Source organism: Lepisosteus oculatus, chromosome 12 (genome assembly GCF_040954835.1).
Source record: "Lepisosteus oculatus isolate fLepOcu1 chromosome 12, fLepOcu1.hap2, whole genome shotgun sequence".
NCBI classification, from domain to species: Eukaryota; Metazoa; Chordata; class Actinopteri; order Semionotiformes; family Lepisosteidae; genus Lepisosteus; species Lepisosteus oculatus.
Window position 1 is genome coordinate 21,018,694 of NC_090707.1, and position 23,930 is coordinate 21,042,623.

The 23,930-nt window shown below is 36.8% G+C and overlaps 2 protein-coding genes across 2 annotated transcripts; one reads left to right on the top strand and one right to left on the bottom strand.

Annotated features, from left to right (window-relative positions):
• Window positions 1-18: 18 nt before the first annotated feature.
• On the top strand, window positions 19-5,023 carry LOC102689071 (ybeY metalloendoribonuclease). The gene is made up of 5 exons (XM_006636680.3): window positions 19-82; window positions 1,421-1,675; window positions 3,576-3,707; window positions 4,311-4,379; window positions 4,636-5,023. The coding sequence occupies exons 2-5, from the start codon at window positions 1,466-1,468 to the stop codon at window positions 4,729-4,731; spliced, it is 507 nt and encodes a 168-aa protein (XP_006636743.1). The 5' UTR covers window positions 19-82; window positions 1,421-1,465; the 3' UTR covers window positions 4,732-5,023.
• Window positions 5,024-5,369: 346 nt separating this feature from the next.
• usp37 (ubiquitin specific peptidase 37) lies at window positions 5,370-23,079 on the bottom strand. Its single transcript, XM_015359202.2, has 24 exons — window positions 22,879-23,079; window positions 21,026-21,263; window positions 19,213-19,378; window positions 18,774-18,874; window positions 18,146-18,261; window positions 17,643-17,720; window positions 17,166-17,260; window positions 16,315-16,399; window positions 15,840-15,995; window positions 15,334-15,465; window positions 14,745-14,868; window positions 14,028-14,233; window positions 13,703-13,820; window positions 13,350-13,429; window positions 11,826-11,990; window positions 11,411-11,464; window positions 11,168-11,303; window positions 10,733-10,958; window positions 10,221-10,387; window positions 10,049-10,109; window positions 7,978-8,093; window positions 7,816-7,885; window positions 7,516-7,654; window positions 5,370-6,738 (listed from the first exon to the last, which is right to left on the bottom strand). Exons 2-24 carry the CDS (start codon window positions 21,185-21,187, stop codon window positions 6,657-6,659), a joined length of 2,835 nt encoding a protein of 944 aa, XP_015214688.1. The 5' UTR covers window positions 21,188-21,263; window positions 22,879-23,079; the 3' UTR covers window positions 5,370-6,656.
• Between the last annotated feature and the right edge of the window lie 851 nt (window positions 23,080-23,930).

Genomic DNA, 23,930 nt, shown 5'->3' on the forward strand with positions numbered 1-23,930 from the left:
GTCACATTTTTTGTGCCCCTGACTGCTACACAACCTTAATAAAAAAAGAACCGCATCAAGGATGTTTACTGTTCTAAAAAAGGTATGACTGTTTCTGGCAGATTGAATAATTCAGCTTGAAAAACCAGGTTTAAATCCATAGATTAGTGGTTGTGTGAAATACTGTAATTTTAAATGTGAAGAACCTCAACATTTGCTATTTAAAATTAAAAATTAACGGGACTAAAATATACCGCGTCTTTATGACTTGTTCATGGTAATGAAAGCTAAACGTATGAATCTTATGTAAATGTTGATTAAAATGCTTATTGCCGTTTTGTGTAGATTATTTGAAGACATACAGGTCAGGTTTTAGATTTTCTTGATAGACACGTGACAATGTTAAGGTAGTTTAGTTAATCAGGGAAGAGATCGGAAATTGCGCCAGAGTGATCTGAAGCAATTCAAAGTTAATGTCTGTTAAGAATAATGTACTACTGCACGATGCAAACCCTTCGGAAGGGAATAGCAAATTCTCGCAATGAGCATTGACATACTGCACGCACTGTGTACATTTATAATGGATAGCTTTCCTGATACCAGATCATTTTATATTGGGATTTTTAAATTCGTCTGTGTAACCCTTCCTCAAAGCTTTGCAGCAAGTGAGAACTAAATTAGGGTTGTCAGATTTTGAAAAGACAAAAACGGGCATATTTCTAAGACTAATGCTTTTGTTGTGCTCCCCCCAGCTCTTTACATTTAATCACACACACATTTGTCTCAGAGATACAGGTTTAATAACTCAGTTATTAGTTATTATGACAAATCAGTTATTTGTCTTTGTCATATCAAGTCACTCATAATCTAAAGTGTAACAATAGTATGCAACGGCAAGTACTGTTTTGGAAACGCGAAGTTCAATGATTGGCAAGCTGGTAAACTAGAATAAATTCCCAAATGTAAAATTGGAAAAAGAAATAGTTTCATATTTAACAATTTAGTTGTAATAGGGTGCGAGAGATTTTACCGCTGTAATTTTTGGATTTGCATGTGTGTGTTATGGGGTTTCCTAATTGGCCCCTGGCACAGAACCGGAAATAAACAAAACTGTCCAGGCTGGCAAATCTAACTGAAACCCACACAGGGGTTTCAGCACAGAGAACTGTATTATACTTGTTTAAATCTGAGAGTATCTGTCTGGATTTTGAGTACCTGTTACATGTTATGGGAAAAACGGCACATGGCGCCAAGAAACTCGGTACTGTTGTTCTCAAGTGAAAGATACCAACAAAATCATCCTAACTCAGATTTAGAAATACAAACAAATAGGTCACTGCTAAACAAGTCAAGCTGTATGCGTGAAGTCTAGTGTCCCGCATTAAGGTGTAAAATGCGATTCTGCTGATCAATTTTCTCTTGCCTTATTTCTGCACTGTAGATTTGCGAAGCCTGTGCTGAAGCTGGCGCCGTGTTGTTGTGAGCGATGAGTTTTGTTCTCAGAAATCTCCAGGGAGTGGTGCCTCTACGACGGGCAAAACTTCGAAGGGAAGTGGAAACACTGAGGCAGATATTGGGCATACAGAGGTTTGACCTGGGGTTGATCTGCGTGGACAACCAGAGGATTCAACACATCAATAAAACATACAGGCATAAAGACACGCCAACTGACGTACTTTCATTCCCCTTCTATGAGGCAGGTGTTTTCTTTATTTCCACCGATGGTTTTCTTATGCTTCGACAACACATTCGTAGAGGTATTTTATGTAAAGCAGGTGACCATGTATTGAATCATGTATACAGTATATTGATTCTGTCTATTGTGAAGTCTGGGCATTTTAAAAGCACACAAAAATCGTTTAAAATCGTATTTACAGTGTAAAAAAGCTTTAAGAAAAGGATTTAAAAAGATTTATACCTGAGGAGCCAGTCTAAGTCTTCAATTAAGTATGATTTTATAATTGTATCCTTTTTGCATGTATGCTTTTAGAAAGTATAAATACAGATTTTGGATATGAACTAAATGTTTTTTCAGTATCATTGATTGTTCGCAAGTGATACTTGAGTGTCATAAGCACTTAATCACCTCCTTAGTGAGGGAGTTAATTGGGCTCATGTAATAATGCTTTAACCTGTTGTATGTCAAATCTGGTTAAAATCAAGAAAACAAAAACCCTGAATGGAATCAGTATCTGTGCTTATTAAGAGTATGATGCCTTTGTGTTATTGGTATGGTGAAGCAACATCTCAGATGGACTCACTTGCAGTTGAGCCAAGTCCAACTCCATCTTTTATGTAGACTACTGTATTTTGATGGATAGCGGTGACCTTGGCACAGACATGCAGAAGGATGTGCTTTCTGTGCACAGTAAACTCAACGAATGAGAGGTTCGAGTGATTGTCCTCACTTGCTGGCTCAGTATGGAGAGCCAGTATTGCAGATGGACACAGCAAGCCCTCATGTTGCTTGTGTATCACTGGCTTTCTTGCAACATGAGAATTAAGCTGTGGATGAGCAACTTGTCCTCATTGGCCACATGTAGGATGTGCTATAACATGTGGCACATGCTTGTTCAGGCTGTATGAGAGGGATGGGAGAGGATCTCACAAGACAGCATCTCCAATCTGGTACAAAGCAAGCATCCCACAAACATGACTTGTATTGTTTCTTAACAGTGGGTGGTCACACATGCTGCTAGACATTGACAGTGGACTTTGTGAACCCTTGTGATCTTCACCACTTCTGTTAATGCAGTACTATGAATTTACCATCATTTAAAATGCAAACAAAACATAATATATAGATAAAAGCATATAATTTAAATCGAGTCATAATCATATTTTTAAATTGTATAATGCACTAGCAAGGCCTCATTTAGAATATTGTATACAATTATGGTCACCAAGTTATAGAAATCAGTCTAGAGAAGAGCAACCAAAAACATTCCATGCTTAAGGGAATGCTCTATACTGACAGACTGAAGACACAAAACCTGTTTAGTCATGAACAGAAGATTGCAAGGGTACTTTATACAGATATTCAAAGTACTCAACCCAATGGACTTCTTCAGACACAAGTGGAAACTGTGAAAGTGAGAAACTGAGAACAGGAGGTACTTTATCAAGAGTACTGTGGGAGTATGAAAATTACTCAGCCATGTTGTTTAAATAGATCCTTGGGTTCTTTCAAGAAATATCTGGATCAGATCCTTGGATCAACTTTCTACTACCTACCAAATATGCTAGAAAGACTGAATGGCCTCCTCTTGTTTGTAACTCTTAGGTAGGTCTCATCTGTTTGAGAACATTTCATCGCACCTGCTACACTACAAGATTATTTTAACAAAAATGTAAATGTTGTGAATTTTTTTTTGATGCTCGGCCTATGTACATTAGGAATGTATTTTAATAGATTACAATGTGTAATGAGTTCTTCAAATGTCACTTTGTATATGTACAGTTAACAGTTAATCTCTCACATGTGTGATCATGTAAATATCAATGTAAAATGCTTTTAATCCCACTGGATATGAAGATGTGATCCAGAATACCGATGTAATGCAGCTGTAGTCATTTGTATTCCACTTTGGTTGAAGGATCTGAAGGCAGGTGAACTGCCCTCTCAACTCGACCGAGATGAATGTAACCTGGGAGACATCTTTTTGGGGGTGGAGTATTTGCTGAGACAGTGCAATGAGGAGGGATGGGATTTCCACAGCGCCCTCACTGTAAGTAGACGAGGGAAGTTCAGGAATCCACCTGGAAACACCTCGAAAACGGTTTGTGCAATAGGAAAAAGAGGAATTAAACTTTCAGCTTACACAAAATACCCAGCCTGAGGGTTATCAGTAATGCACTGTAATACCCGACAATTCAACACAGGTTTTTTGCTAAAACATTTTTTTTTAATCTGTCATGCCAAGAAAGACAGGTCTGCATGAGTTGAAAGGTTTAGACACACAATGAACAGAAATCAGAACTTTTGGGATACCGTTTTTCCAAAATATATGAACATCACTTAAATGTGTACTCTATCCCATATCTGTAAAAAAAACAACTCTTGTCTTTAATGTAGGCCGTAAATTAAATTCAGTCATCTTTGTAATGCTACAATAGTCCCTGATGAACAACCTTTCAGTTTCTTTATATATTTAAAGGATATAAATATAGCATAGTAAAAGTTATTTTAAAGACAATATCAATCACTGTGTATCAATAGGTAAAATACTTATGGATTTATCATTATTTTCCTTAGTTATTAAATATAATTCTTAACTTTATGAAATATATTCATTTAGCTCAAAGGTTTCACCCAAGTTCTTTGTAAACAGGTAGTTACAGCTCATGGGATTTGTCACCTCCTGGGGTACAGGCATGAAACAGAAGAAGAATGGAAACAGGTAAGGTACCTCAGAGACTGATTAACCAGATATAAAAGAGTCACTGAATTCTTGTGCACATTCCTGTCCGTTTTTGGGACTACTATGCTTAGGAGAATGTGAATTGCATGTCGGTTCTTTCAGAAGAGCGATTGGAATGATGTACATGTAAACAACTGATTATACAGTTTGGAAAAGTCTGATGTTGTATAAAAAGTTTAAATATTTCTAATACTTTTATTATATGCGTTGATTATCTTGCATTCAATTCATACAGATGTTTCAGAAGGAGTCATTTATTCTCCATGAGTTCAACAAACGCACAGGCTGCCACCTTGAACCACTTACCAAGGAGTACAATTCAGAAAAATAAACTGCAGAGAAGATGATCAACGGTCGTTAGTAGACTCCATGCAGAAAATGGATGCATTGCAGAGGCTACTGACTGACGAAAGTTTTGATTTCTGTATAGTATTAACAGTCAAAAATTCAAATGTTTGATTCAAATCTGTTTGTATCATCATAGATATACATATAAATTGTTGATCATAAATGTCATCTATAAAATGATGGCAGCATGGCACACAATCCTGGACAGTAAATGTGAATGTCTTTAACTCTCTATATTATAATCTGTATAATAAAATGAGCATTTTCATCTTTTATACCATTGTCACTTTTAACACAACCATTTAATATAACATTTTCTTCTTGGCAGGTGTGTGGCTTAGAATATTCTTTTTTATCATTATAATATTCATTTTATAGTATCAGCCTCTGAGTAAAAATGGAATATGGCCAATTAGAGCAAAGATATAATCAAGAAAATGTACAACCCTGAATGCATACTTATGACTGTATTATATCAACAATGTGCCATATCACATGGAAACTCCACTTTCCAGTATTGATACACTTTCCTTCCACATGTCTAAAGACTGTAAGACAGGCTGTTAAACATGTTTCTAAATATTAAGAAAAAAATAAGTGAAGATTCAAACACTGTCATGGTACAGTATACAAGTTATTTTATTTTAAAATGCATTAGGGAAAGTCAAATACTGGAAGCTTGGTGTATGCAAGTTCTCTAAACCAAAGAACTGTACTGCAGATCATACCACTCAAACTTTTTACCGTGACATTTCTTCATTTACTCAGCTTTATGAAGGCATTGGTTAGGAAAAAAACAGTGATGACATGAATATATCTTTCCAGATGAACCCTGAATACGAGTACTGGTCACATTGATAAAAATAAAAATATTGGTTAGGACAAGACTGAACTGCAATACTCTAGTGATCAAAATATGAACTAAAATAAATAGTTCAGCTTGAATACTTAAAAGAAATGTACGCCTCTTTAACAATTACGGATTACTTACACACGTTTGACTTACAGTGACTCTTGTTTTATTTTCAACAAATACATTCTAACCAGATTGTTTGTGCAACTTTCACAAAATAAAGCTCTGCAGGAATCTACTGCCTTTAGGAGCTCAATTACAGATTTGCTGAGGACATCCAAAGAAAAGGCTAATGCTTACAACAGTCTACTTTCCAAAAGTAGACAAGCCATCTCATCAAGAGTTCGCTTGTTAAAGGCTTTAAAACTAGTCATTAAAATTTAAATGAAGAAAAACAACAAACTGCACACAAAGAGAAGGCAAAAGCAAGCCCTAAAGTTTAATGAAACCCGCACTAAGGTGACCAACTTAAAAGCTTAAGCACATTGACAAGTTAACTACCAAAAATATTGCACCACTTTCTTGTAACTGTATGAATATACGATTTCAGACAAAAAAAAAAAGATGGAGAGCGAACACTTTTCTCCCAATAAACATGAATAATTATAAATCTTGTTTTAATAGTACTTTTCAGATAGAGGAAACAGTAGCATAGTATCTATCAGTGGTAATAAGGTTTAAGTAGTGAAAACCTGGGATATTTCATTAACCTTAAGCAACGATCAAAACCTTTACCACTTCCATAATCCTAGCAGTACCCCATTATTAAACACAGGTGAGGTAATCCAGGATAGATCACAGAAACACTTCAAAAATACACTGTGTTATAGTTGCTTCCTTGACGGTCCATGACAAACAGTAAGCAACGATTTCACAGCACTGAAAGTAATCTTGCTGTGGTAATGTTAGCAAGTGTCATTATTTTTTTAAAAGTGCTTCAGAGAGGGAAGTTGGATGGTGGTCAGTAGTACTGGAAAGTTTTTCTGCTTTTCGCATTATTAAATAACTCCATCCCCTTTGGTATTAAAGGGTTTATCAAATTCACCGTTGGCTTCTCAGAGGGGCTGCAGGACAGACCTTCCCATTTCATTATTCCCATTGGACTTCTCAGCTTCCACAAGCTCCTCAAATATATCCCTGCAATAAGATATTTATTTTATTTTGTAAAAGGTCTTAAGAAATAAGTACAAGTGAGATTTGAATGGTCCTACTGTCTGTAGCAAGGTACATCAACAATTAGGTTTCTTTTTGCAACTTTGTACAGCAGCATATGTAGTTTTATTTGGTATTAACCAAACTTTAAATTAATGTAAAAAATTTAGCTTTAGGATGTATATAACTTACAATATGTGAGAACTATCTAATACAAACCTTATATATAATAACTTTTTACAAATTGTTTCAGTGGTGATTATGAATTATGATTAATTATGCAGTTAATTATGCAGTTTTTTTTAAGAAGGTTTATGGAGAAATGTACAGTTGTGGAACACTGCTGAAGGAAATCACTACTCCTTGCCTTTGACAAAGTATGGAATTACGAGCTTGTTCTAGTACAAGGTAGTTTGATCTATTATGATGTGTAAAACGGAAACAAATAGGAAACTGAATCCTAAAATATACATTGCAAGATTACTGTAACATGTAAATTGTGTTTAATCCTATTTTTCCGGATGGTAGAGAAAACCAAATCGGTAACATTCATATTCAAATAGGAAAAAACAGTCTCACACTGAACCTACATACCTTTTTCCTGGAATATTACAACAACAACTACAATATTACAACTATATATAACATAAGCTTTATACAGTATATAAAAACGTAACTAACCTACAGTAATTCACACAAAATATTTAGCGGATATTTTTATAGCAGTAGTCCCCTAAAGCTAAAAGGAATACACGATCTTACTTGTGCATGTAGAAGAATATATATCCACTTCTATCTCGGTCTCTCTGCACTGCAGTCTCTTGTGTCCGAGAGACATCAAGGTCGTTGTAAGTCAGCCAGCACTGCTTCTTAATGTCATAAACATCACTGATGTAGTGCCCTAAGGAGAGGGAAGCGAGACATTGTGCATTGAGTTTGTTACAATTTAGTTCATGGTGCATCCTTAATTTCCAGTTGTACAAGTGTGACACGGCAATCTTAAACAACTACATTATATAAAATTAAATTAAAAATTCCACTGTTTATTCAAGTATTCTTTACCTGATGATGAACTGCTGCCAATATGACTGACCACACTGACAAGTCTGAAAGAATGGGGGAGCTCACCACTCTGTAAAAAGATACACAGCATTAATTAATGGTATCGATACCAATAATAAGTCAGTACATGGTTCCTTGTAAGAAGTCATATACAACCCTCACCTCAGCATTTCTCTTCAGGTCCTCAGCTTCAGTTTCGCTATACTCCATATCCAAGACATCCTCATTTCCAGAATCCTCATCAGAGCACAGGCATTCTGGTAAAGAATTGTTGAATTCTGAAAAATAAGACAGATCAGAGAGAAATGGAAGGATAAATATGTAAATCGCCTATTGAAAAGCAGTAAACTTTAGCAAGTAAGGTTTCAGTGTCCACTCAGTATTATGTAAAAAAAATGTTTTATAAGACAATAATACAGTGCTACCCAGTTTTAACATGTTTGTACAAAATTATAATAGGTAATGCAAACTAGTACATATTGTGCTCTCACACAAAACAGCTTAACTGCGAAGAAGAAAATTCTGACAGTTTACAGGGTGCTGAATATTAGAAATCTGCTCAAACAGTAAAAAGTCTGCTTTTACTTTAACAGTGAACTACAAATAAAGGCATCCAAGGACATTCATACGCATGATATTTTATATTTTTATAAGTAATAATTGTTCAAGTATAAAGTTTCTGCAATTCGTCTAATAGGCCTGCATCTATAAAATATTTAAGTGTATTCAAACATTCAGTAGAATTATTCAATTATATCTGAATAATCAGAACACTTTTATTGACAAAATGATTTTGGAGTCCTGGAACGGAAATAAGGCATCGACTCACAAATATTCTTCATTACACATGTTGGTGCTGTAGCTACAAACAATTAAAAAGAAACTGAAAGCACATTTCTTTAACATTGGTCAACCAAAAGACATACTCCTAAAGTCTTCACAGTACAAATGTTGTGAGCCCTTTTACAATAATCATAATTTGCAGTACATAAAGCTCAGCATGTCTACTGTACATGGTCTGAGCTTAAGCTTGGTCTTTTCTTTGAGAATATTTCTAGGAGAGGAGAAAAGCTGTTTAAAAGATGCTGATATTGCTGGTATGCTCAGGGATAAAACCCTTGTTATGAAGGAAATTGCATATCATTGAAATTCCAACAGCGTAATTGGACCTGTTTCCACAAGAGAGGACAGTTTCTTCTTAAATATTATAGCATGTCGCTCCTTATGTTCCTTATGCAGAAGATCTTGCAAAGATGGTCTTCTTCCTAACTTGTGAGTAATCAATTGCTGAGTCCTGGTGATATGAAACACTGAATTTACTGAGATTTTTTTAAAAGTGGTAACACACCAATAATGTATTTATTTTTCAGTAGTAATGTTTAAATTGTCCTTAATCCAAAAAACAAATAATTTAGTAATGTCATAGGAGGGAGGGGTATATTTTAACTTCCTGCAATCCTGCTGCACCATGGCACTGTAAGTCAAGAACACTTTAAAGCTCACACATTTTAGATAAATATGAACTAACCCTTATCTTAAAAACTGAGTATTACACTATTTTGTGTGCGGCGAAAATATACATTAAATTTCAAGAAAACAAGTTTTTATAGTAATTCATAACATCACAAGGTAAAAGTACCAGTAGGTACATTATCATAGCTCATTATATAAGAGCTATTCATGAACTATTTTTCAATTTATAAAAACATGCAATAATACATTTATCATGATCTGCAGGCTTTATTTAATCACATATAGAAACCAGCCTACTGACTGCCTCTTAAAGCACCACAGCCATCCTATGCTTGCTTTAAAACTGTGCAGATCCCTGCAGAGACATGCACTCACCTGACAATAGTGCAGAAACAAGAAAACCAAAGCTAATTCACAATCTTTAGCTATGTGCTGTTTTTTTTCTTTTGGAGATTATGTTAAGAAAATGTGCAACGTAGATTTGACAACACATATGATTTGAGTTTGACCTTTTCTTACTCTGTCCACCACATGCAGTTTAGTTTGAACAAAAAAAGTGTTTTGCCACCTGTTATGCTTCATAATGGATATCCAGAATACCTGAGTAAAATTGCATGGTGTGGGAAATGGCAATCATGACCTTACTATGTACTATACACTAAAATGGTCAGCATTGTACTAATAATTACAGGCTGAATGGGAAACAGCTTCTAAACGTTCCTGGCAGAAGAAAAGGTTTATAGCTTTCATCCTTTCCTACCTTGCAGACTCAGCTCAGTAGCTCTTTTAAGGTCATCATCCTCTTTCATTTCCCGAGCTTCCTGCCAAGATGCGCAAAAAATGTTCCACGTCATTTTGAGATGGCATGAGAAAGAATTAATTCATAAAATCCCTTTTAGAAGCAGAGATCATGTATTTAAATGCGCACATACGTGTTCTTGCAAGCTCTGAGCCAGAGCCTGCTGCAGCTCCTGCTCCTCCCGCTCCTGATCCAGACTATACTGCTGCACCCAGTCCAACTCTCCTTGAGCTTCCTCAGGGGTCTGATTCTCCTTGTTCTCATCTAGGTCCTTTGTCAGATCCAAAGAATCTAAGACATCTGGGAATGAAAGGAAACAGCCTTTGCCACAGATCAATCATATAAAATGACTGGTGAACTTATATGGCACATGATTTGCTACATTTATTAAATGGAAATAAAAATAATTTTAGTAATATAGCTTAATATACACTCTAACCTAACTTAGAGGTCAAAGTTCAACACAAATCCTGTTTACTACACTGTAAAAAATATACTTCCAAAAGTCAACAGTAGCATCACAATATATCATAATTCAGTATTCAAGGTCACTTAGTATTCAGTATTCATGGGCTCTTGTAACGGCCAATTGATAGCTGTTAAAAAAGCTGGATCTAGTACGTCTAATGCTTTAGGAAACATTACCCGAAGATGCAGGTCTATCAGAGTCAAATAGATCGGTGTGCTGCGCCAGGTCCTGCCCATCACCCTCCCCAAAGCCTGTGTCGGGGCTGCTAGTTGGCTCATCTTCAGGGGATCCCGAACGCATATTTTCTTGACGGCTCATCTCCAGCACAGCTGCTAACATTTCCTCATCATTCATCCCGTCATAGCCAGGCAGAGGATGCTCCATCTGGGGTCTCCGTGTGGGCTATAAATGACAATGTATAGAAACCTATGAAATATTTTTCATTTTGAAACTAAAAAAATTAAATAGGGTGGCCACTGTTTTGTGCAGAAAATGGTAAGCTCAAATTTGGTCACTATTTTTATAAGGGTTCTTAATGTAATGCTGTTCCTATGTATGCTATTAATAATAGTACGTATTATAAGCATTTTAAGTTTCAAGCAACAACTCACCTTCTCTGTCCTATCTTCTTCCTGAGGAGACTCACTCAGCCTGCGACTGCGACTGACAATTTTCCTGGTTAACTCCTCTTCACTGTCAGAATCCAAGATAGTCATAGTAGAACTCCCTGGTTTAAGGGAACCTTTCCTGTAAAAGAGATTGTTAACTTAAGACTGTTGACAAGCAAAAGGCACCAAACAATCTGCAGCATATCAAAACATAATTAGCTTCTGTATAAGCTTTTGAATATTTACCGAAATGCTGGTATAGTTGAGTTTACAGACTGAGAAGCCTTTAGTGTCCGAGACCTGGATAAACATTAGAACGCATTAGATTAGATAACAGAGTAAGATTTGAGTTGTCTGCAGTTTGAGTGACAAAGATAAAAAAAAATATTTGAGTATCGTAAAAAGCCTTCAATAATAATAAATGTGGTTTGAAATATTATTTCACTGCCCCTATAAAATAATACTATAACAAATGGACAAATATTCCATCCATTAATGAAACAAAACAATGTCTTAAACTGGAACTGAAGCTATTGGTCAAAAACAGCTTTTAAGCATTATAAAATATACAACACCATTTTAAACTTTAGTCTCAAAAAAGAAATATTAATAGTAACAGTAACATGAAGATTAATATTAATAATATATTTTCATGACTTACGCTGCTGAATTTGCGTTCCAGCCAAGACTTAAGGGCGGTCGTGTAGAATCAGTGCAATGTGAGAGCAAAGTGAGGTATTTGGGGATCAAGACCTGCTGACCCAGCTTGCTGTTGAGTGACAGTTGAGCATTGTAACTGTATCTTTTTAAATGAAGGATCAACACCCTGTAAAGGGACATAAAGAACTATTATCCAACCTTTAGCAGACGTGATTTCATCTTCTTTCAAAAGTTATTTTTCTCAATATCTTCCTCCTCTTCCCTCTCCTTACTCAGGATAATACAATAACAATGATCACAAACAACTTATGAAAATGTTAAAAGTAATTGTAAAATGTAACTTTGGTATTAGTCAGCTTTCTAGAGAAGAGTTTAAAGATCCCATACTACAAACACATTGGTACTTCGCAAACCATTCTGTCTCCTGAACAAAATACACCATCTAACATAAAACTGACATTTTTATTGCCTGCAGCAGTTCTTGCCTTCCATTTGATGTACATCTAATCATTTGGCTCAACAACCGATAGCAAAAAAGATATTAGAAAGGCCAAGAGAGAAAGGAAAAAGAGTCCAATATCCTATGGAGGCTAAAATAAAATAGCAAAAGAACCATAAAAAGTGAAGTAAAAGGCATCCAGGAGACAAATAGGAAACTTCTAGACAATGAAAGGGAAATGGCTCGGGTACCAAACAGCTGTTTTACCCAAGCTTTCACTAAGGAAAAAGTCAGCAACATATTTCAAATGTATAAGACAGCTAGAGAATAGTCTAGAGGGTAAAAGGATCCAGTAAAAGGGGACAGTTAACTTGAATTAAAAAAAATGTACATATTGTCTAACTTTAAACAAGTAACAACAGTAATATACCTCATAATGGACTGCTGTTAAATTATGTTGGAGAATTTGGAATTAAAATTAAAAGATGGTTAATAGATCAAAACCACTACAGATAAGGGGCAAATACTCAAACTGAGACAATGTTATCAGTGTAGTATCAGAGGATCTGTAAAACTCAGAGACGATCAGCCAGATACATTTTGGAGCTTAAAGCAATGCGTTGATGAACTGAATGAACTTTAGTCATGACCAAAGAAGACTGCAAGAGCACTTGATACAAGTATTCAAAATAAATTCTCAAAGGAATTGACAACAGCAACCTACAGGACTACTTTGCAATCAATAGGAAAAAAAACACAAACTAGAGGACTATGTGTATAGAACATTAGAAAACACACTTTAGTTTACTCCTGGAGCACTATATGAAACCAAGGAGCACCACAGGCAGTTGAAGTGCCAGAGGAAAGCTCGTTAGCAACATGATGAACTTAATTCTGATTGCTCTCTACTCATGTACTTAATGGGGACTGAGTAAACAGTTTGTGCTTAAATGGAGTTTAGCAGGCCACTGAATCAAACAGGATTTAATGCCATACACAAATTTACACTACCCTTCCCAGCATATGAAGGCTCTATAAATAGAGCTCTGTAAAATGTAATGTGTTTTTTAGATGCACAGAACCTACCTGGGCAGTTTGCTAAATTTATGCATAACTGTTGCAGATTTCCCGCTGCATTTCTCACAAGAATATTCTATCTCCTCCACCTAGATAAAAGCAAAGAATACACAACAGTATGAAAAATGCAGTTTACCCATTTTAACACCACTCGTTTAAATAAAATGTACATTGCCATTATTATATGAATAGCAGAGATTTCAATATTGTTCCATATAACATGATACTAAAATCTTTAAATGCCTTTCCAGGTACAGATATATTGTATGAAGCATAAGGTAGTGTTGTTAGATTTGACTGTAATCAAGTATGTGTCACATTTTATATTGATTTACAGCCCTGATATCTTTGAGAGCACCAACCCTGAAGAAGAGATCTAAGGAGTCCTGAATGGACCGCAAAGGAAGTGTTTTCTTTCTCCTTGGCAAATCAATAGACAGGTCATTAAACTGCTCCCGTTTTGTGACAATCTCTCCACAACTAAAACAAAAAAAGAGAAAAAATCAGCATTATTAAAATACAAATTGTTTTTAGAGCTCAGCACAAGGTCAACAAAAATGCATTTACGGCATGAACTGAAAATAAAATCTACTGGTCTTGCGAACTGGAAAAAAAAAGGGTTTCAAAGATCATACATCTTTAACCCAGTCCTTCAAAGTGAATACTCAATTTTATAACTCTGCTCACCCTTTACAAGTGATAGTGTGCTGCACTTCAAACTCCATATTAACCACCACTGGACAGGTGTAAATTCGTGAAGATGTTGCTTCTTCTCCTGGCCGTGCTCCCTGGGGGTCCTCCCAAGACTGAGGCTCATTTTTCCAGGTTTTGTTAACTTTTTCCACATCTTCTTTGAGCTGGTCTAGGCACTGACTGAGAAATTCATGGGCATCCTGTGCAGAGATGATTATGATTATGTTTTACTTTCATTAAAACAATCACTACAGAACTGACTACACCCTCAATGGAGAATTTCATAGAGGCTATGTCTAATACATATACCGTACAAAATTAAGCTAGCTATTTTTCTACTGCTCCCAGTCATATCAAATATTCCACAGCATCTAATTGGAAATGTTGAATTAATCAATAAATACAGCTTAAACAATACATGTAACAGAAACAGTTTTTTCCACCCCACAAACTATTAGAACCCATGGTGTAGCACATGATGCAGTGAACCAGGTAAAAAACAATATATCACCAATGGTTCCTTAATTCATGGAAGCTTAGTCTTATCTGCCAGAGGAACATGTGCATTAGAAGAAATACAGTCTTATTGCTGAAAAAATATCAACTTTGCTGAATCTGTTTCGGTATTTAGTTTCCTATGATTAACAGAAATTCAAATAAAATCTTTAGAAATAAAGAGAAACAAACACATGTAATAGTTTTCATTCTCACATTTTGCATGTATCCAGAGAACCGTTCTGCAGTGGTAGAGATGGAACTCTTAACTTTCTTCAGCAGATCCTTCTTAACCTCAGGACTACAAATGTCTTTCTTTGCCAGCAGATGAGCAAAACGCCTTCCAGAAGCAAGGCAAAACAAACGTGGAATTAAATAAAGATTGATAGTACAATTCATGACACTAAACAACACAAGTGGCTTTGTCGGACACAAGACCGACCGATTCTATCGGAAAAAAAATTAATGGAAGTCTTTTATGCTGTATAAAAGGAACTCAAATATAAAATCTTTATTAAAGTTTATGCTTTCTTTCAGACAAAACTGAAATCCAAGAAATACATATGGCCTCATTAAAAATCAGCATTAGTAAAATACAAATGTGTTTTTAAGCTCAGCACAAGGTCAACAAAAATACATTAATGCCACAAATTGGAAAAAAAAAATCCAGAATTCAGAATTAGTCCTTTCAAGAGTTTTCTGAAGTTTGCAATCTACGGAAAGCATATACTAACTTTTAAAGTAGTTTAGCTGTATCTGAACTTTTGTTGTGCTGGAATTCCGTGTGTGTTTGTTAATACTGTACCTCAGAAGTGCATTAATGGGAACTTTTTTCCATGGAATTCCCTGCTTTAGCAGGTCATTGGAGAACGACTGCAGACTGAAGAGGGACTGTAGTATAGCATTCATGTAACAAGTATTTCCCAAGTTGGAGAATCTAAAAAGCATGAAAGTTGAAACCTTATCAATCAAGGAAAACCACTGAACATCACACAGAAATGAACAATGCATCTACTTCTGTTCTTCCTTTGCTTGACAGTCTCAAATGAGATCATATATTGCATTAAGTATGTTTTATTTTTAAACATTTGTTGTGAAACCAAATAAAAGCCATACAGAAAACATTTAAATAAACTGCCAATACTACTATCCTAAATTAATGTTTACAAACACTGCAAACCAGGTTTCTGTCTTAGAACCCCATTATTTTTTTCTGAATTTTACTGATGACAAACCAAGCAAAGAATTTGGCTGTTCATATGATGTTTGGTACTCAAAATACAGACATAGGTTATCAATTCATTTCCTTACCCCTGTAGCTGAGGTTGGGTCTGGGTGAGAAAAGACAGCCTTGGCTTGTTCCAACCTGTATAATCCTGACTGGGCCGAACTTTTTTCAAGGGAGTTGAGTGACTGGGAAATAACAGGCTCCTTTTTGATGAAGGTGACTGACTTGTACTGCTTGGTCTATGTGAAAAACAGACAATAAATATACTTTATTCTGTGAACTACCAGAAGTGCAGGGCTGCACGAGTAACTACAGACTCTTGCCAGCAAGTTTGATACCTTTATAGTTCTGTTATTTCAAAAGAATGGACCAAGATGTTTAAGAATGACCTCTGACTGCAACAATCCTGGTGCAGTAAGAAAGGTCTGCATCTTACTGACATCTCAACTTGTTAACAATTCTGATGTCAGGAAGTTCCAAATATATTACGTTTATCAGTTCTTCACATTCACAAATATTATTTCTACATTAAATAGAAATCTCTTTCTTTAAATTTACCTGTCTAGGAAAGAATTTCCCTGCGAGTAGTCTTTAGTCACAGATCTGCTACTGTAGAAAGACGAAGGCTGTAGTGGTGCAGGACCTTCAAAGAACAAAAAAGAGAAACATGAAAGAGTTGTGCAATACTCTGCAGCATTTGAAATTCATTAAATATAGGTATTCTAGGTATAATCTTGACCTCAGCCAGGCAACAGGTTATGACCTATGCAAAGTTTAACCAAATGTTTAATTGTAGGTGTCTCAGCAGAATGCCTTGATCCATAATTTACTGCTAACACAATTAAACTATGACATGGAAAATCTGCCCATTGTTAGCTAGAGCAGCGTTATTTTTAGACAGGATGTATATTTAGAAACTTTTGTATATTACAGAAACTTTCTGGTCTGCACTTTGCCTAACTTTTCCTTCTCCTAAAATACAGGATGGCAGAAAGTCTTTTATCTAATTGTTTCAGAGCACAAAACACATTCTGTTCTCAATGACGGTATTACTGCAAGCCTGGGTCATGTCATGGTCACCAAGTGGTGGCACAGAACTGGCTGAGCACAAGCCAGGGTAGGATGGGATTAATTGGCAACTCTTGGTTACTGGCAACACAGTGAGCCATGTGGCTTCCTGGGCAATTGCAGGCTTGAGATGCACCTGCACATAGCTGAGGTACCTAAGTACCTAAACACCAAGTGCATTAATCAACCGTTCAAAGGAGAAAATCTTGTGTGAAGCACTTCAGTTATTTCATATACTAAACACTAAATGTGGGACAAAACCTAATTGTTTTTTTTTTTTATTTAGAAAGTTACTATCATGTAATAGGTAATGATAAGCCAGTAAGTGGAAAAACCCATACCTGAGTTTCTGTTCTCCTCAGTCTGCTTTTGACTGAGCTTCTCTTTGCAGCTAATCAGAAATTTGCGAGCAGGATCTGAAGTTGCCTTGTTATTGCTAAAAGAAAGAAATACTTCATGTAAGTAAAATTAATTCTGATAAACAAATGACCACTTCCACTGAAATATGCTTAATAAAATCCTCAATGAAAGAAGCACTTTCTAGGTATTTCATATTTACTTTTATTGTAGCAATTCAACTAAATGTCATTCAAGCAACAGAAACGGAGTCTACAGCCCCAACTTACTCGCGCATCATGCCTTTACAGCTACTTCCAAGCAAACACTGGAAATAACAACTCTTTTCAACAAACACAACGTTCATCTAGGATATTAAATTTTAGGCAGACAGTTAATTGTATGGCATAGACACAAGATCACTCAGTTTAATCCACAAATGCACCACCTCTGAAACGAGTACGAACCAAAGAAACTCAGACCTGGACGAGTCATTTTCTTTGGGGTAGTCCTCATTCAGGTCGCTCTCAGGAGTCAGCAGCCTCTTCCTCTTCTCACTTCTGGAAACAGAGGGAAGCATTGTGAGCAGGGCGGAGCGGTGGCTCTGTGGTTAAGGATCTGCGCCTGTGACCGGAAGGTTGCCGGTCCAAATCCCGCGGCCGGCAGAGGAATCCTACTCCGTTGGGCCCCTGAGCAAGGCCCTTAACCCTAACTGCTCCAGGGGCGCCGTACAATGGCAGACCCTGCGCTCTGACCCCAAGCTTCTCTCCCTGTCTCTGTGTCTGTGTCTCCATAGAGAAAAGCTGGGGTATGCGAAAAGACGCATTCCTAATGCAAGAAATTGTGTAGGGCTAATAAAGAAACATTATCATTATTATTATCATTACATTAGCAGGGGTGCGCCAGAGCAGCCAGGCAGTGAAAGGGTTGCCTGAACTATATCTTTACCACAAATGTGGGATCTCTCAATCTGAATGTCCTGTACCTGCTTTCCAAATGTCCACTCCGAACTGGTGTAGCGGCCACCCGGCTTGGGCTGCCCAGGGGTTTCCGGACGCTGTTCTCTTCTCTGTTCTCCAAACTCGCGCGCCTAGGAGGTGTCTAACCAAGGAGAGGCAACAGACAGCGTTTCACTTTTTTTATAACCTTGGCAATTTGTTTCAATTTCTTTAGAAATTTTAAATGCAAAAATAAACATTAGAGATACAAGGGTATCAAAGAAACAAACCTGCCGCTTTCAACAATCATACAAAGATTACTTTTAAAGTACGGGCAACTTAAATCTGGCACAAAAAAAATCCATTACTCAGTACCCTGGAAATACGTGTTCTAGATAACGCTTGAAATTGGACAAAAAAAGAATTTAGCAGTGTAGACTTTTGCGTTTAGATTGGAAAGAAAATATGAACAGAAAATACAAAAAAACAATTAACTTGTCTGGCATGTCCAATCTTCGCAAAATACAAGGAAAACAAATATTTTTGATCAAATGTAGAATGCAACTCAGGGCTTAGCTACATCAGCAGAAGATACTTCTGCCTATATTTCTCATGCTTGTTTTACTCAAGCCTATTCTCCCAATGTTTCAATGAAAAGCAGTCTTTGATCTCTACCTGTCTTTCTGTGCTGGGTAGGTGTTGGCTAGAGTCATTCTGTATTGACCGGTTTCCAAGTATACTGCCAAAGCTTACAGTTCCCTGTGATGGCTTTAAAACTAGAATTAAAAAACAAACATTAGAGTTAAACACAACTTAAGATATACCCATGCTAAAGCTTCAGAACTATTTTAGCAATTTGTTCTGCATTTATTGTGATGTTAGAAGTAAGATTTGGAGTCGTCATCATTTTTATGATTAACAAGGGCCACAAATATTTTTTTATAAGGAGCCTGAAATCCTTTATATCCTTGTTAATTGTATACAAGCCTCACAACTCATCATGTTTGCTTTCTTTATTATATTACCTCATGAAAACAAAATACAATACAAAACGTAACCAGAATAAGATCTCATATGCAATACATATTCTTATTAGGGAAGATATGTACTGTACCTGTCTGTTTTCCCTGCTTCAGTTTCTCCAGGTAATCCCTGAATTTTTGGGCCAATAACAAGGGCACTTTATCAATGATTAGGCTACTTGAGTCCTTCAACACCACCTGGATGCGGCACTGATTCTGTTTAGGCCCCAGTGACACAGTCTTCACATTCTGGTTTAGCTGTATTGCAACAAAAAAATGCGCCATTTTAAAATTCATTTGTCTATTCGATCTCCCACCAATCCCCGAGTACAAGTGTCCTTCCTACTACACTTTTCTATTGACACCTTTACTCTCTCTGAACAGATTCATTTCAAAGAAGAAATGGTTATAAAATTCAGAATATTATACATAAAAAATATGTAGAAATACCTTAAAATATTTTTGCCACTTGTTTTAGTCTAAATGCCTTTTCTTTTTTTTAATTATTACTCATTTAAAAACTATTTATTTTGATATTAAATACCCTCCAGAGATGTTTCTATCCCCACTGAAAAGGAACACAAGTCAAAACACATCAGAATAAGTTACAGACTGGATAATGTGTTTGCTTACAACAGTTCTAAACATGTTATACAGAACCTGCAACTGCACTGCAGTGAGCAAAGTCATATTGATCATAAATAACTGAATTCTAGAAAATACGAGTGTCATGTTTATTCACAACTGTTTTAAATTAAATCAGAACACAGAAAATCTACAAAACCAGTGTTTTTTAGAAACGAAAAGCCACCAGAACTATACAGTGACCTCTGTTGGTTCCCCATGTCCTTGAAATATAAAGGATGTAACACACCTCTCACTGGAGCCCTCTGAAGACTATCCATTGACCTCCTAAAAACAGGGGATGGCAATGAAAGAAGCAACATACAGCTGAATCTATCACTTTTCAATGTTGTGCCCATTATTAAGAACATCAAGGCTACTGGTACAGTGGTAACTCCGTTAGGAGGAGGACACAAGCATATCTTGCCATCATGACATACTGAAACGTGTTTCGGGAGGCTCAGAAATCTAAAGACGACAACTGGAGATCTCCAACCCAAACTGGCATCTTCGGGATACAAAGTATAGAAAACTGACATTCAATGTTGTCTGATGTAATGAAAGTTAAAAATTAAATAAAAATTAAGACTTGTGCATGCTCATTAGCATTCTGTTTGGTATAAAAAAGGGGAAGCTCACACTGAGAGAACAGTATACATCCAAACCAGCAAACGAATGGTTAACAGAACACAAAGTAAATGTTCTTGACTGGCAATCTATATTACCAGTCACCAAACCAATCTAACATTTGTGGTTTGAACTATAGAAGGCAGTTCACAAAAAAAAAACAATCATCTTAAGGACCCGGAATACTTCTGCCTGGAGAAGTGCTCAGAAATCTTCTATAAGAAGCACCAGAACTATACAGCACACTGCAGGAGGTGCCAGTGTAATCTATGCCAGAGGAGGATTAAAAAAATACTCACTACGGGAATGTGAATAAAAGTGATCCTTGTACTTTCGGAACTTGATTATGACAAATATGACTTTGCTTTGTGCAATGCTAATAAGATTAAAGTATGTATTACAGCTTTCCATTAAATGATGTATTTTGTTCCTATTTCAACAAGCGTTTGGATAAATCTGGAAGATCCTGTACAACCATATATATGTACCGTTTAGTAAGTGCACCATATGCTAACATGCCTTAAAGAACAGGCAAAACAGCACAATTTAGGAAAATAGTACAAATTTACCATCTGTTTTCTTCAACCTCATTCCTAACAGAGGTAGGGTGAAACACATGAAGCTCTTTCGATCTGAAAGACAAGTAAACTGTACCTGAAATATTTTGGGGACTCCTCCACTGTTGAACCTCACAAAGAGGTTGACTTTGTTGTCCTTCTCGTGGATCTCAAAGCTTCCTTCCTTCCACTTGGTGGTACCCAGTTGCAGGCTGTTGATCCGGACGCTGCCTAACAGTTTTGGCACAGTGGCTGCCATGGCTTGAAGCACAACAGACACTGGGTCACTGGATCTTCAAGTGACACCTGGGCCAATGGACAGCCCTATGTAAAACCTGAACATTTAACAGAAGGTTTCCAGTTAGACAGCTCATTTAAGGTTACTTGTAATACTTTTGAGGATAGAAACTTTTCTTGTGCTTATTCATACTAGTACTATATTTTTTATACTCTTAAATTCATTATGGACCTATACATCATTTTTCATGGGAAGCACAAACATTACATAATTGCCTAAAAACAGCTGGTTCACAACATCCTTGTCCGTGTTCAGTATTAAAACACCAATAGCTAAACATTTCTTGGGGTTATAATCAAAATGACAGGTGGTGTATACAAAGAATGAAGCAACACACCAGACTAGTGACAAATCAAAATAATAACGTTCTGGGGTGAATCTAATTGCCATGGGAGAAGGACTTCACCAATGTGACATCCAAAGATGCAGCTGCAGCCCATGAAAGTTCTACAGATAAATTCCCAGCCTTTTTTGCTTTCGTTTTGATCAATGATGGCTTAAAATATTTTCAAAACCCCTGCTCTATAACTATTATCAGAACATGTGCTGATGTCTAAACACTTCATGTCTTGGGAGGCAGGAGAGCATGACACATCCCACCAAAATTGCAAGCACTGCGGATAGACGTAGTAATTACAAACATGCAGGAACATTAATTTTGGCAAACTGTGGAACATTATTTAACAGATACGGAGCACCTTTCAGGGGAGGCGGATTCAAAGCCGTGCATTGAAACACTTTTGACTTAACACGGGGAAGCCGAAGTCCACTGATCGTTGTGTGAGACGCGCTTACAGTATTTTCACACTCATTCAGAACCATCGCTTTTAAACGATACAGCATGGAATCTAAGCACCAGACCATTGCGACTAGCAAAACCAAATCTAACGCACAAAAGAATGCAATGAGTAAAATATGCTAAGCGTATCTTACTACACCAGATCTTTAAACGATTGAGGATACCATAGATGGGGCCCGTGCTATTGCAGAAATCAAACAGCTTTCACATACAGTCACCAAACTACTGTCCTCTGCTGTTAAGTGTCTGAGAAAATCACGGGGAGCTGCCCACAACAGACTGCAAAGACACACGTGCACAGAGGCCAATAGCGAAGTACAATTTATTCCACAATACAGGTCAGGAATCACAAATACTGAATTAAAACAGATGCGCCCGCAAATCGTGCTGCTTCGCCGTATTTCGAACTGCGAAGATTTCCAAGTGTTACTTTTTTGCGTGTGTCCGAGAAATGGCACTTTTCTTGAAGTTCGTGAAGGGAAATCACAGGGACAAGACTGAGAGCAAACAGCCCGAAATTCAACGGCGACGAAAAAAATAGACACGAGAGTGAAAAGCTGGTTTCAAAGAGGCGATGCATTTTAACAAGAACACACAAACAGCCCTGGACGTGCACGACAGTCCCCATCTTCTCAGACCCATACATCGCCACTTTCTCCGGCAACATTTATTTAGAACGGAACTACCCCCAGGTTTCGGGAGATTCCGTTTTCTGGAACGTCGTCGTGGGCAGGGATAACGAAAACCGGCAATCACATTAAAGGCCGGGATAATGACAGCCACTGTCAGTAATTTGAATAACAAGAAGAGGAGGAACGCAGGACTCCGGCAATTACAACGAATAATGTCTTACGTGCAAAAGAAAGCGTTCGGTTTCCACGCTTTCCTATATTTTGCGTATACTCCCCTCTCGTCTCCTACGGGCTGGTAGCCGTGTGGCCGGCCTCCGGTAGCAACTATGTTGTTATCGTTGACAGTCGGTCCAAAACGCAGCCCCACCGGTGTGTATGATGGCGGGAACGTGAAAATCAACAACGGAAACCCGGCGCGAGAACATGCGCTGTGGTATCGCGCGACAGAGTGGCATGGCGAGAAGCTGCGCAGTGCCTTGGTTTTCTTCCTGTACTGTAGTTTACAGGGGTCAAGGGGTTGGTTACTTTTAAACCTATAAATATTCTTACCTGCTTTAAGTATAAAATGTGGAAACCTTTTTTTTCTCCTTTAATGGAGCATAGACTTGAGCGCACATAGATAATTTTGGAACTCCCATAATCCCTTAATATTGTGGTGTAATTCAAGAGAAAAACTAAACGTTTTCAAAAGTTTTCTTGCTTCTGGCTGGGGAATTCTCTTTAAAGAAGTATGTCTCAATGAGGACCCCTAATATTTTAAAAAGCACTGTGGGACAATAAATACATTACAATAAACTAGTTTACTTTGGAGTCTAGACAGTGGGTCCGGGGCTGAAAGATTGCTATTTGTAAAAGACTGCTAACATACTTTCATTTTTTTTCTTATTTTTAATACAAAAAAATTAACAGTGTAGAGCGGGTGAAAACACACGTAATTTTTAGTGTAGGAATAAAGCCTACTGAAATACATAACTTAATATGCTCTATAGGTTTGATTAAAAACTTAAGCTTTTGAAGGAGTGGAAGCCATTCAGCTCCTCTACATTGTTTGGTAGTTAATAGCAAATCGATCCAAGAATCTCATCAAACCATTTGTCAAAAGAAGCTCTTATAATTAAATAATCTTACGGCATGTAAGACATGTCTAGATTTTTTTATATCAGGAAAAAATAATTAAATAAAATATTGGCCAGCCCTTGTGAAATATATGTCAGGGACTTGTGCAATACATTTATATTTCTATTCAGTTATGTAACCCAAATATTGGCAACGC

What these genes read in the sequence shown, in the direction of transcription:
- usp37 (XM_015359202.2), bottom strand. Translation starts at nt 21,187, where the DNA reads ATGGCAGCCACTGTGCCAAAACTGTTAGGCAGCGTCCGGATCAACAGC. An exon ending in CCTTAGATCTCTTCTTCAGG is followed by an intron (nt 13,430 to 13,702) that starts GTTGGTGCTCTC and finishes GCTTTTATCTAG; the next exon opens with GTGGAGGAGATAGAATATTC. An exon ending in ATATTCTTCTACATGCACAA is followed by an intron (nt 6,739 to 7,515) that starts GTAAGATCGTGT and finishes ATCTTATTGCAG; the next exon opens with GGATATATTTGAGGAGCTTG.
- LOC102689071 (XM_006636680.3), top strand. Translation starts at nt 1,466, where the DNA reads ATGAGTTTTGTTCTCAGAAATCTCCAGGGAGTGGTGCCTCTACGACGG. An exon ending in TTTCATTCCCCTTCTATGAG is followed by an intron (nt 1,676 to 3,575) that starts GCAGGTGTTTTC and finishes CTTTGGTTGAAG; the next exon opens with GATCTGAAGGCAGGTGAACT. An exon ending in CAGAAGAAGAATGGAAACAG is followed by an intron (nt 4,380 to 4,635) that starts GTAAGGTACCTC and finishes CAATTCATACAG; the next exon opens with ATGTTTCAGAAGGAGTCATT.